General features: G+C 52.5%; 1 protein-coding gene across 2 annotated transcripts in view; it reads left to right on the forward strand.

The window, feature by feature from the left end:
• The window catches only part of GFRA4 (GDNF family receptor alpha 4), a 65,090-nt gene extending 59,628 nt beyond the window's left edge, over positions 1-5,462 (forward strand). For both annotated transcript variants that reach the window (XM_068679531.1, XM_068679532.1), the window contains exons 5-8: positions 2,062-2,171; positions 2,929-3,063; positions 3,322-3,479; positions 5,011-5,462. In XM_068679531.1, the coding sequence (XP_068535632.1) occupies positions 2,062-2,171; positions 2,929-3,063; positions 3,322-3,479; positions 5,011-5,157 (550 nt within the window). In that variant the 3' untranslated portion in view covers positions 5,158-5,462. The remainder of the gene's footprint in view (positions 1-2,061; positions 2,172-2,928; positions 3,064-3,321; positions 3,480-5,010) is intronic.
• Positions 5,463-12,019: the final 6,557 nt, after the last annotated feature.

The raw sequence follows: 12,019 nt of genomic DNA on the forward strand, positions 1-12,019 counted from the left end.
TCCATTCTCAAAAGGTCTTTGATATTCCGGAAGGTTAATCCACGTACAACTCTTGGGGTGGATGGCATCCATCCACAGGAGATGTAAGCTGTACCACTCCAAACGTGCAGTGATGCTCCCAGCCCAGTGTCCTCCGTGCAGCTGTGGCCATGAGCAGACACCTAGAGAAGAGCACAAGAGCAAGGCCAGCACAGGACACATCTCCCAGTCCCATCCCAGCCTCTAATTATTCTGGGTTTTGGGACTTCCTGAGCTGAACTCCCAGCAGCCATCCACTGCCAGAACATCATCATTAAAGTACATTAAAACAAACCTTGTATTTTCAGAAGGGGAAGTGAGGGCAGCACATGTCCTTTTGGAAAGGTGGACTAGCATTAATGCCCTCATCCCTCTGCACCCAAATATGCTGCTAATGGACAAAAACTGAGCAGCAGAGATGAAGCTGACTCTGAAAGATGCAAAGCCCCTGAGCCACACCAGCTCTTACTTGGAGATTCCCCCCAGCTACCTAGGGAATCCCAAATTGTGGGGTACTGCCCTCTCCCTAACAAGGCAAGTGGGCCCAGGGGGGAAGAGGAGGATCAAAGGGGAAAGTGTTGCTTCCCAGGAGGCTGGAAACCATTTCCTGCAAGCAGCACAGCTGTTAATTATCTGGTTCCTTGGTCTCTGAATATATTATATAAAACATCCTCTAGAGACACGGCGGGAGCAAGGGGTTGACGTGCGACCCGGTCAAAGGCAGCAGTGCAGAAACCACAAGGAGAGGCAGGAACAACACATCATGGCACTTTAGAGGAGTAAAATACTCCAGGCTAATCCTGCCTGTGCTGCTAAGCCTTCTTGCAGCTTCTTATCATCCATAACCTCTCAAATTTCCCCACTTGGAGGTGTGGGCTTTGCTAACGTGAATGATACAAAACCGCAATCCACATCTCCCCCCTCCAAATAATACAGCATAAATTTGTTCAGTGTTTTTTGCCTGGCTGTGGCACAGGAGAGAGAGGTTGATGCTATATGAGGAACCTTAGGACATCTTCTCTGGGCCCTGGCTGCCTGCCTCGTGGATCTGTATCTCCAGTAGTGTGTCCTACCTGAAAGTCCCATGTGGATGTCTTGGATATCCTGCAATGTCCAAATACCACTAGATGTGCCAACAACGGAGCCACCCCTAAACCACTGGGTGTCAAATACCTGGCTGGCAGCACGATTTACAGAGCTTATCCACCGAAGAAGTAGGGAAGCCACATACAAGGAGCACCTTGGCACATCTGAATGATGCACCTGCTTCCTTCCACGGCCTGGAGGGTCCCAACAAGACCAGGTTTGGGTCTCAAAGTCCCTTTCTTCTGAGCCATTTGTTGTTTTTACCCAGACCACACAAAATTCAAGGCACAACAGAGGTGAGAGGAGCATGGCTTGCACCTCCTGTTCCACAGGCTCCAATGAGTCCAAACATCTCCTGCCTGTAGCAGAGGAGGTGGCAACAACCACGATGATGGTTAGAGCATATCTGAGCCTTGGGGCATTGCCCTTAATCTGAAGATGTCCTCTGCTACATTTAGAACATAATCTTTGAAGAGAGAGAAATTGGGCCACAGTGATTCTCTTTCTCAGCAATTCAGTCCAAAAATGAAGGCTTAGGTCTCTAGGGGAAGTTAGTACCCAGAAGTCAGGTAATGGCAGTAGGGAACGAATTCCCTCGCTGCCTACAACAGCTCTTCCTCGGAAAATCAGCTTCATACATCAGAAAACAAACATTACTTCCAAGACTGCACCTTTCTTGCAGTCCCAGGGGAAGCCTGTAAAACACGACCTACAGCACCTATTCATTCTCCTCTCTGAGTGATTAAACCCACTTCTGGATTGCTGGAGGGGGCAGGAGAGAAGAAAACCTGTGATATTTATCCAAACCAGCTTAGCAACAACCTTTGCAGCAGCAAAGGATCGCGTGAACACATCCCCTTCTGTGCAATCACATTCGGCACCTCCAGCATGCTATTATGTCCCTTTTTGCCCCAAGTAAGTGCTAATAAGTCCCGTTTTGTGCTCTCTCTCCATCAGGTCACGCTATGCAGAGTTCCAGTTCAATTGCCAGCCGTCCCTGCAGGCTGCGAGCGGCTGCCGGCGGGACAGTTATGCTGCCTGCCTGCTGGCATACACCGGCATCATAGGTGAGCTGGGCTCCATAATTCATGTTTCATACTTCATCCTTCATCTTCTCTCCCTCCCACCCCTTGGGGGAAGCATCGCCTGTACTCCAGCCCGCTAAAAGCTGTGAGGTGGGCATCCGAGGCTGGATTCGCACAGAATTGTTGGTTTTTCTCTCTGCTGTGCCCAAGCCATGAGCATTGGGTAATTTTATGATAGCTGCAGCAGAAGCAGAAAAAACCCTGCACCCTAACAGAAGCTCAGGATGATGGGGTGACCCCAGGTATCTGCTCTGGTGGGTGTTCCCTGATCCCATCGCTGGTGATGCCCTGGGAAATCACCGTCCCCTGCCATCTCGCTGACTGCAGATGTCAGATTTGGTTTGCAGATGCTGCAGAGACCCAGCTGGCAGCTGTTAGCACGAGCACAGCCAGAGTCCAAAGAGAAGCACCAATGTGCTGGGCTTGGTCCATCCCAAGGGATAAATTGACAGCTCGTTGGGTCAAGATTTCTTTCTGGTTTAATCCCTCGTTTGTTGTCTCTGACCATTCTGGAGGCTGTGACTTTTCTAGTGACGATGTGACACAGGTTCACATACAGTTTTTGAATGTTATTTGGGAACCTGAGCTCCCAGGAGTTGCCCCTTCCTTAGAGTGATAGCCCACTTTGATCAACTGAAGGCTTTGTTGGTGGAGGGGTGAAAAAAAGGCAAAAAAGGGAAATGTCCCGTCCCCTCCTGAAATACCGGCTTTGTGGTAACACTTCTCATCCTTCCTGCAGGCAGCCCCATCACTCCCAACTACATCGACAACTCGACCTCCAGCATAGCCCCCTGGTGCACGTGCAACGCGAGTGGCAACCGGCAGGAAGAGTGTGAGAGCTTTCTGCGCCTCTTCACCGACAACATCTGTCTCCGTGAGTATCGCCAGGAGTCCTCCAGCAGCATTGCCCACAGGCTGGTGAGGTTCCCCATAAAGGTCTGGGGAGCAAGGACACGGAGGTGACCTAGTCCTTTGGAGGCTCTAGGTGCCCAAATCCTCCCTGGGCTTTCAGCAAAGGAGCTCTGAAGGTCCTCAGGGATGTCATTTGGGATAGGCGGCCAAAGAAAACTGGAGAAAGGAGGTGTGTGCTTTCCCCTGCTGATGCTTTTCTCCATCTCTCTCTCACACAAAGAAAACGCCATCCTGGCCTTTGGCAATGGGACCTACCTGAACTCAGCTGTGGCCCCGTCCATCCCCCCCACCACACAGATGTACAAGCAGGAGCGAAACGCCAACAGAGCCGTGGCAACCCTCAGAGAGAACATCTTCGAGCACCTCCAGCCGACCAAGGTAGGAGAGCATGGCCCAAGGGGATGCTTGGCTCTGTCTGTGCCTGCTCCATGCCTTCCAGCCCTCCTCATCTCAGCTCCCTCATCTGCTCGTGTCATTTCAGCTAGGTGCAGATACCCAACCTTCCCTCCACCTTTAGGAGTCCCTCATCATCCGCTTCCTCATGCCATGACATCTTCTTGCCTGAATCCATGGGCTATGCCATGCCATGCCATCCCATGCCATGCCATCCCATGCCATGCCATGCCATCCCATCCCATCCCATCCCATCCCATCCCATCCCATCCCATCCCATCCCATCCCATCCCATCCCATCCCATCCCATCCCATCCCATCCCATCCCATCCCTTGCTGCCCTCTGGCCTGTTGTTCACCATCTCCTTTCTTTCATGGGTTCTCTTGAGATATATGGGTTATATGGGTTTTCTAGGAGTACTGGGAGCATCCCTGTGCTTTCCAGGAGTGTAAGAGGGATCCATGAGCACTGGTTCAGCTCCTTGACCTGCTGGAGGTCAAGCCACGTAGGTTGAGACAAGCATTTCAGCTGCTGGAGGTCACACGTTGAGGATTAACTGACCAAGGTTTGCTAAGCATTGGGAAACCTCAGCTGAAAGGTTCTAGTCAGCAGCAAATTGTTAGTATCAAATTAATATTAAATTGAAATTATTCTAAAACAAATAACAGGGTAATTTACTGATGATGACAGTAATAAGCATTAAATATTTTATTATTAAGTAAAAAGCAACGACCTTGACTTGCCACCCACCAGATTAATCTTCAGAATGAATTATTTTACTGTTGAATAATTAACACTGACCCTGATTTACTGAACGTACAGGTAACAGAAGCTGCAGTTAACTAGACTCTGAGGACCGAGTGTGGGTTTTGTGCTGGGCTAGCTGATACCTCCAGGGAGCTTCCACGTGCAGGTTTTCAAAGCTCTTTCCCTGTGTCTTTTGCTGAGAAAACACCCAAATCATCCCACTCCACTCTGTTTCCACTGAACAGTTATCATCTCAGGAGGTGTAGACGTATCAGCTTCCCTCACTACTTTTTGGGGCCTTGGTGGCCACGCATGGCACAGGGATAAATCCATCTGGCCAAAACCACAATGGTAACCAGGATTTGGAGATCTTGCTTCTGGCTGGTGGTCCCCACCCTGCAGTGAGATTTTTATCCAAGCCATCACCTGCAAGTGATGCCTTCAACACCCAGGGGACATCTCCACCTGGAGAGGCCACCACACCAAACCACTGGCCAGCGGTGGCTCCTTGGGCTGAATGGATCTCTGTTGCTCACAGTAGGTGTTCAGGTACCCGTTTTACAAAAGGACATCTCCAGCCTGGTGTCCAGACCTGTGGGTTCTCTGCCCATGACCCTGGTGCCACCACCACACATCCAGAGCCAGGCCGAGTCTCCTCCTGCACATGAAAACCCACAGGAAGGCTTCAGGGCTTGGAGACCCGGCATCTAGACCGATGTGGGGAACAACCCCAGCTCCTCACCCCGTGTTGTCTCCTTTCTCTTGCAGGTGGCCGGGGAGGAGCGGCTCCTGCGGGGCTCCACTCGCCTGTCCTCAGAGGCCTCCAGCCCAGCAGCTCCGTCCCTCCGGGCAGAATCCCCGCTGCACTCATGGCTTCTCCCCTCTCTGGCCGTGCTGAGCCTCCTGGTGATGTGAGGCAGGGCGGGCACACGCCAGGCAGTGACTCTCTTTGTGTCGGTTTCTCTAAAAGAAAAAAACCAACCAGACAAGTAACTTTTTTCGGGGCGGGGGGGGGGTGGGCTGGGGAGGAGGGAGGGGATGGGAAGGAGAGGTGAGCGTGTAGGCCCTTCCTCCTCCTCGCCCGTCTGCCAATTTCTTTGGTTTTATACAATCAGCATTGTCGACAACCAGCTCATTCTTGGTCCTGGCCACCTTTCACCCCCACAGCTCGGTTGTTGTCTCTCCAGCTCCCTGCGGATTGGGGTCGGAGCCACAGACAATTCCCTTGGAAAAGCCGAAGGAGAGAGTTGAGTCAAGAAATGAGAGCTGCAGAGGAAAAGCTTTTGCCTGCCCCGGCCAAGAGGGGAAAGACTTTTTCTGGCTGAGCTGCCAGGAGGTTTCCTGGAGCCCTGCCTCACGGCGCGGGGCCCTGGGCAGGACAAGTCAACGATGTGTGGTTCAGACCATCTCCAGGGTTGGGTCTGGGACCCAAAGGGCAGCCCACCTGGTTCGGAGTGAAGAAACCAGAGCTGCTGGTGAGAAGGTGGTTGGGTTTGTTCACCTGAAGCACCTTGGGGTGGTGCATGTGGCCACAAACTGAATGGGCTCAGGCATGTCCCGATGGTGTTCAGGAAGAGACACGCCTGGTGTTTTGTTTACGGCTGCCTTTCTTCGTGTCCCAACCCTAGCATCTCTATTTACTGGTCCCGTGAAGCGTTTCGGGTAGGTATTTTTTCGTTATGGAAGTCAGGGGGCAATGTCAGCCCACTCTGAGCCTTCTCTGTGCGGGGTAAATTTGATCCCATGGGTAGGGCTCTATGGGGGTGTTTCACAACTTGTTCTCATGAGCTACCTGAGCATCACTTGGTCTGGAAAAGAGATTTCACTTGGGTACATCATTATCTTTGCAAAGAAGGGAGAGGATACAAGAGGTTTGCTAGCTTCCACCATGGGGACAGAAATTCAGCCAGTCTCCAGAAAGGTCAAGGCATAAATCACATCACCAGTAGGATTGCTGCAGTTCCCCTCCTTGAAGAGCTGGTGGAGGAACTCGCTTGTGTCCAGGTTGGCTCGTGAAGGACAGTGTCCCCACCAAGTGCCAGCTGCTCAGCCACAAGGTGGTTGAAGCCAAGGCTGGTGCTTGACCCATCCAGAAGGAGGGATGGTGAGGACAAACCTCACCCTGGTTGCTCAGGGCACAAGAAGGCAAATGTGTGGCTTTGGGATATGTGAGAACTCGGGGGTCTTCCCTTGAGGAGGAGAGCTGAGGTCTCCCCGTGCCCTTTGGGGAGCTGAACCCCTTGCTAGATCCAGACGATGAAGAAGATGGGAAGGAAGGGTGGGAAGGTTTCCCAGGACAAATGCTCACCCAGGTTGGTGGCCACGGGGAGGCACAGGAGTAGCTCCAGGTTTTCCCCCTGAGCTTTGCAGCAGCCCGTTCACTCCTTGGTTTATGCTTCCCCAAGGAACAACATTAGTTTTTTATCATACAGATGCATGGAAAAGCTTAGCAGCAGCTGGCGTGGCAAAGCCCAGTGTTTTTTATTCCCATTCCCTGCAGGACATCTTCCATTGCTTTGATACTGAGACTTTGCTGAGAAACTGCAAAGGTGAGAAACCTTTGGGTTTTGGTCCAATATGAGCCCATTCTTGTTTCCAAACAAATATCTGTGGATGCACAGAAACCCTCCTGGCTGCATCCTGGCTGCAGGGCTGCACCTGGGAGGTCCTTGGGGTTGTAGCACCTGGGTGTCCTAGCCCAGGACCATGAAAAGTGTCCTGAAACATGCCAAAATCCAAGCTGTGCATGCCAGGTGCCAGGCTGAGCCGAAATGTGCAAAACCTCCCCTGCCAGGAGGCTCACTGAGTGCCAGGAATGCAGCCAGGGAGGTTGAGGCACAGACCCCAAATCCCTGACCTCCCTTCGGACCACCATAGCCAGGCTCTGAGCTGCTGCAGTCATTTTCCCCTTACCCAGGGCATCGGTGTCCCCTGCTAATGTGTCTCCCCCAAGGAGCAGCCTCTTGTTGCTCTCCTTGCCTCCCCCTCTGCTCTATGCTCAAGGTGGGTCTCCACCAGCCTTCAGTCTCCTTGCAGGGGCTGAATTTTGGGGTGGCCTTTGTCTCGTGGACGCTGGCGGTGGTGTCGAAATGCCACTTCGCCCTTTCCTTCTCTGATAACCAACCAGCAGAAGCAGGCTTTTCCTAGGTGGCCAGGAGAGCTGGCAAGCCAGCTTCAGCCCTCCTTTAAGGCTGGCAAGCTGTGAGAAGCAGATGTGGAGAACCCTAATACAGGCTGCTAGGGACGGAGGAGACCTCCAGGGGTCACCTGCTCCATGACCACATCCCACGGCAGGGTCCTCTCTGTTTACACTTTTTGGCAGATTTATCTTAACCTGTTTCTAACCATTCCACTCTCAGAGGCACTGGCATCTCCTCTGGATTTCTATCACCCTTTAAAGGCGTTTTAGGATGTGAGCTGTCCCCGAGCACTGCAGGCCAAAGAGACTCTCGGTTCCCATTTCGGGCTCTTCTCAGGTCCTCAGTTTTGGGAGGATGGCAGAAGTGCCCTCGGGCTGCAGAAGGTGACAGCCAACCCCCGTGGATTGGATCACGGAGGCTGAAAAAAATGGTAAAGGTCTGGAGGGATCCCTGCCAAATCCAGAGGGCGAGTTGGGTCTTCGTTATGGTCTTGGTGAAGGGGTCTGAAAAGCAGAGCTGGTGTTGCAGGTCTGAAATGGCCTCGCTGTCCTCATCCTTTGTCCTGTGCTGGGGATTTGGAAGCTGAATCCCCAAAACCATGGCTCAGGCCAGCTTCTGCCTCCTCCTGGGCTCTGGGGATGCTCCAAGACGAAGCGAGGCAGGAGCAGCGAGCCTCCGCACAGCAGGGAAAGGCCAGCGGATGGGGTGTGTGGTAATGCCGTGTAGAGATCAAAAAAAAATAAATAAATCCAAAAACCTGCATGAATTTTCCTGACCATTTCACCCTTTTTGCCAATGTTTAACGTCCGCTCTCCCTCCCAGTGCATTCACAAACGAAACTTCGCAAAAAAAAGATGTTTTTTTGAGGAGCCCTTTGGGAGGTAGGAGACCTGATTACATCCCCCCAACAGGAGGGCACAGACCGTTTGTTTTCCCTTGTGAAAAGGGATTTTTTTGGGAGAACTTTCAGCTCTGCTGGGCACCATGAAGCGAACCCCGGATCTTCATTTTTAAGCTTCTCGATGGACCACCGAAGCCACAGCAGCTGCCTGTAAAGGGAAAGGACTGAGTGAGCCCAGAGAGACAGGGAGATGACTTGCTGGGAATCGCTCCCTACCTGGGGACTTCCATAAGCACAAAGAAGAAAAAAGAGGGGAAAAACAAAAAATTGACCAGCCCAACCCTCTGTAGCCACGTTATGGCCAAAGCAAGAGGGTGAGCAGGGAGGGAAAACGGTGCTGGAGCAATAACCCCGCGGGTGGCAGGGTGAGGAGTGTGTGCACCGAGGGGAGGATGGGTGCTGTCTGCCTGTACTTATCTCTTCTGTACGAGTCAATATTCAAACATATCCATGAATAAAGCACACATGCATTTTCCTGACCCCCTGATCCTGTTTAAGGGGCTGTGCCCACGCTGGTGCATCCGCTGGTGCTGCACCGTAAGGGCAGCTGGAGGAAATGGGGAGACTTTTTGGGAGGGGTGGCAGAGAAAGGGCTCAGAGATTTTGTGCTTGGCTGGAAACCCAACTCCGATCCTCTGCATCCCAGCCAGGAGGGAGAAAGGTGAGAAACCAGCTCTGCCATGGCACAACCCAATGGAGAGGCATCGGTGCCACCCACGGAGGGGACACGGCCCCGTGCACATCCTGGGGCTGCTGGTGCTGAAGACATGGAAAGGACACGTGCAGGGCTCTGGGGAAATTTTGGGGAAGGTTTAGCTCAAAGCTGGTGCCAGAACAAGAGGAGGGGAGGTGGAGGAGAAGGGAGGGCAGCGGTTCACGTCGGCCGGGGAGACGTTTGTTCGTGCCGCCAGCATCTGTGAGCTATTTTTGGCATCTAAAAGAGAAAGAAAAAGAAAGAAAGGGATCACGTGGAAATTGATTAGAGGCAAATTGAATGTTTTCTTGCCAATTTTAGGTGAAAAAAAAATTCTACAAAACAAATGTATATAAAATTTACATAAAAATACCGAGTGAAATGCAAGTCAGATCCTAAACACAAAGTGAGATCAAGGTCAGAAACGTTGCACCTTACCCTCCCCCAAATCCCCTTTGCTTTTCTGCATGTATGAAGCTGTTGACAGTGCAGGGGGGGAGCAAAGCCTGTGGGTTAGGGCTGGATTTGGGACCCTCTTTCCTTCCCACCCTGATTTCCCCATGTCTTCTCCCCACTGCAGCCTGTTTCAAGGCTTCCACCCCAGTTTTCACCCCCTCATCCCTCCCCAGCAGCCTTCCCCTTCCACTTTTCTCTCCCCCCACCCCAGTTTGGTCCATGGAGGTTTTGCAGACACACCGAAAATGCGCTGGGGAAGTTCCAGCCGGATGAACCTGAAATGTGCTGTGAAAACGCTGCAGGTTTGATGGATTTTCCCTGCTGCTCAGCCCAAGGTCAGCACCAAAACCCCACGGGGGCCAGTGCTGAGCACCCAACTCTGCCGGGACGTGGGGTTGGGGACCCTGCTGGGGCAGGGGGGACCCATGGGTGGCCTCAGCCTCTCTGGGTGCTGTGAGCTGGTGCTGGAGGAGCCCATGGGGTGCCCACAGTCGTGAGCTATGTCCATGTACCTGGGGGTACGCACTGGTGCAGCTGGTGTTGGTGTGATTGGGGCTGAGAAGCACAGGACCAGGTAAAGTATCCCTCAAGCTGCCTCAAGCACACCAGTGAATTGCCCTGCATTGGGGCAGAGAAGAGATTTTGGAGCAGGATCCCCGCTGAGAGCTGGAGGGGGCTTTTTGTGATCCCCATCTCCACGTCGGGTATGTTTTGGGGGCACTGCCTGTGCCCAAAACCAAACCAAGCCCCCCTCCCTCCCACCAGGCACAACAGCCCAGGGACAGATGCTGAAGCAAGAGCAGGTGAAGTGCTTTTCCCTCACTTCTAGAAAAACAAACCCCAAATCCTATAACCTATAACTTCTGGATCCCCATGGGGCAGAGAGGAGCCTGGGCATCCCCAATGGTTCAGAGACACCCACGGGTGGGACCCGGGGGGGTGCAGCCACCCCTTCCCCATCACACTGCAGCTGCAGACAGCACTAATGAACCCCCCCGGCTGTTGTACGAGCACTGCCAGGGGAAGTTTAGGGCAGAAATAACAATTTCTGGTTCTCTGCCTCCATGCAAGCGGTGCTAATGTGCTGGTAGGGGTGGCTGCGTCTCGCCTTGGTTATTAAAATGTCGCCTTTCCGTGCCGAGTGAGGAGATGGTGGATGTTAGCCAAAGGGAAGCACCGCAAAATTAGCTCTGACATGAAAAATGGGAAATGAAATTAAATGAAAAAGGGTCAGATCGTGTGCCCCAAGGTGGTTGGGACCATCGGATCCTGCTCTTTGGGTTGGGCACAGGTTTGATGTCCCCTAAGACATCCGCAGTCCAGATGCCCAAGCCTGAGCTTGTCACTGAGCCTCTGCAGTCCCCGAGGGGAAATCAGCCCTCCAAGGGCACCCATGGGTGCAGGCATGGCCCGGGAAGGTGTCACTGTCCCCCTCCAGCCATCCCAGCAGTGCTGGGAGCCCATCGGTGGTGACACAGGGTCCTGAAGCTCCACCACCACCCATAGACCCATCAGCAGTCCCACTGGCCTTCTTACTAAAAGATCTCCCTCACCTTTTTTATGCCTCTGAAAACATCTCCGTTATTATTTTTGTCACCTGACGCCCTGCTTCATTGCTTTCTTCGGATAAGAATCAAAACCAAAAATAATAATAATAATAATAATAAAAAAAATGGAAAAAAATACAAGAAGAAACACAAAAGCCTCCATAAAGTGTTTTTGCCCAAATGTTGAACTGCGTTAGCTGTGGTGCTCTGGCTCATTTGTACACCTCCCCCTTTCCCATTCATGGGGAAAAATCAGATGTTTGTGCTTCCACCATAGCAAAAGATGCTTTTTGTACCAACCAGCAACATGCAGCCCACCCAAGAGCTGCCTGAACCCCGTCTCCTCCTTGGGTGAGGAGTGGTGACACCCAACCTCCAGCCCAGGCTTTTCTGCAGGGGGCTAAAATCGGTCTCTTTTCACAAAAAGCCTGAAAATTGCCTCCCCACTTTGAGCAGAAGATTGATATTGAAGTGTTTGGGAGAGAAATGCTGCAGAGCAAATGCCTCCCTGACTCCTTCCCCCTGTACTCAGGGCACGTGGCAGCGCAGAAAACCATCCCTGGGGCTTACGCAGCTCCACGCTGCCCCTTTCCCTCCCTGCCAACCTTTTCTTTGCTCCAAGGCAAGAAGAAAAATCAGAGCGGGGCTGAAACATCTCACACCACACCTTTGCGTTTTATCCTGCTGTCCGAAACGAGCTCAAACTGCCTTTAAAACCCCTACCCCCTGCCCGCTTCATTTCAGGTCTGGACGCAGCACGCTGTGCTTTCGGAGCGGCGCGCTCGGCTCGGCGGCAATTTCGGGGAATTGGGCTTAATGCCACGGGATGCACAACGGTCTTAGGAGACGGCGCCGAATGCAAACCTTCATGGCTCATAAATGCCGGGTTCGACTCCGCTTCGTCTCAGCGGTGCTTAATTTCGAAGCCGAAGAGCGACATAAAAAGAAATGGAGGTCGCCTCGCTTCTGTGGGCATCCGGCATTCAACGAGGTTGCCAAATCGGCAGCAGATCCCCCTGGTGATCCAGTCTTGGGGATG

The sequence above is a fragment of the Anas acuta genome, chromosome 4 (assembly GCF_963932015.1).
Source record: "Anas acuta chromosome 4, bAnaAcu1.1, whole genome shotgun sequence".
Lineage (NCBI taxonomy): Eukaryota > Metazoa > Chordata > Aves > Anseriformes > Anatidae > Anas > Anas acuta.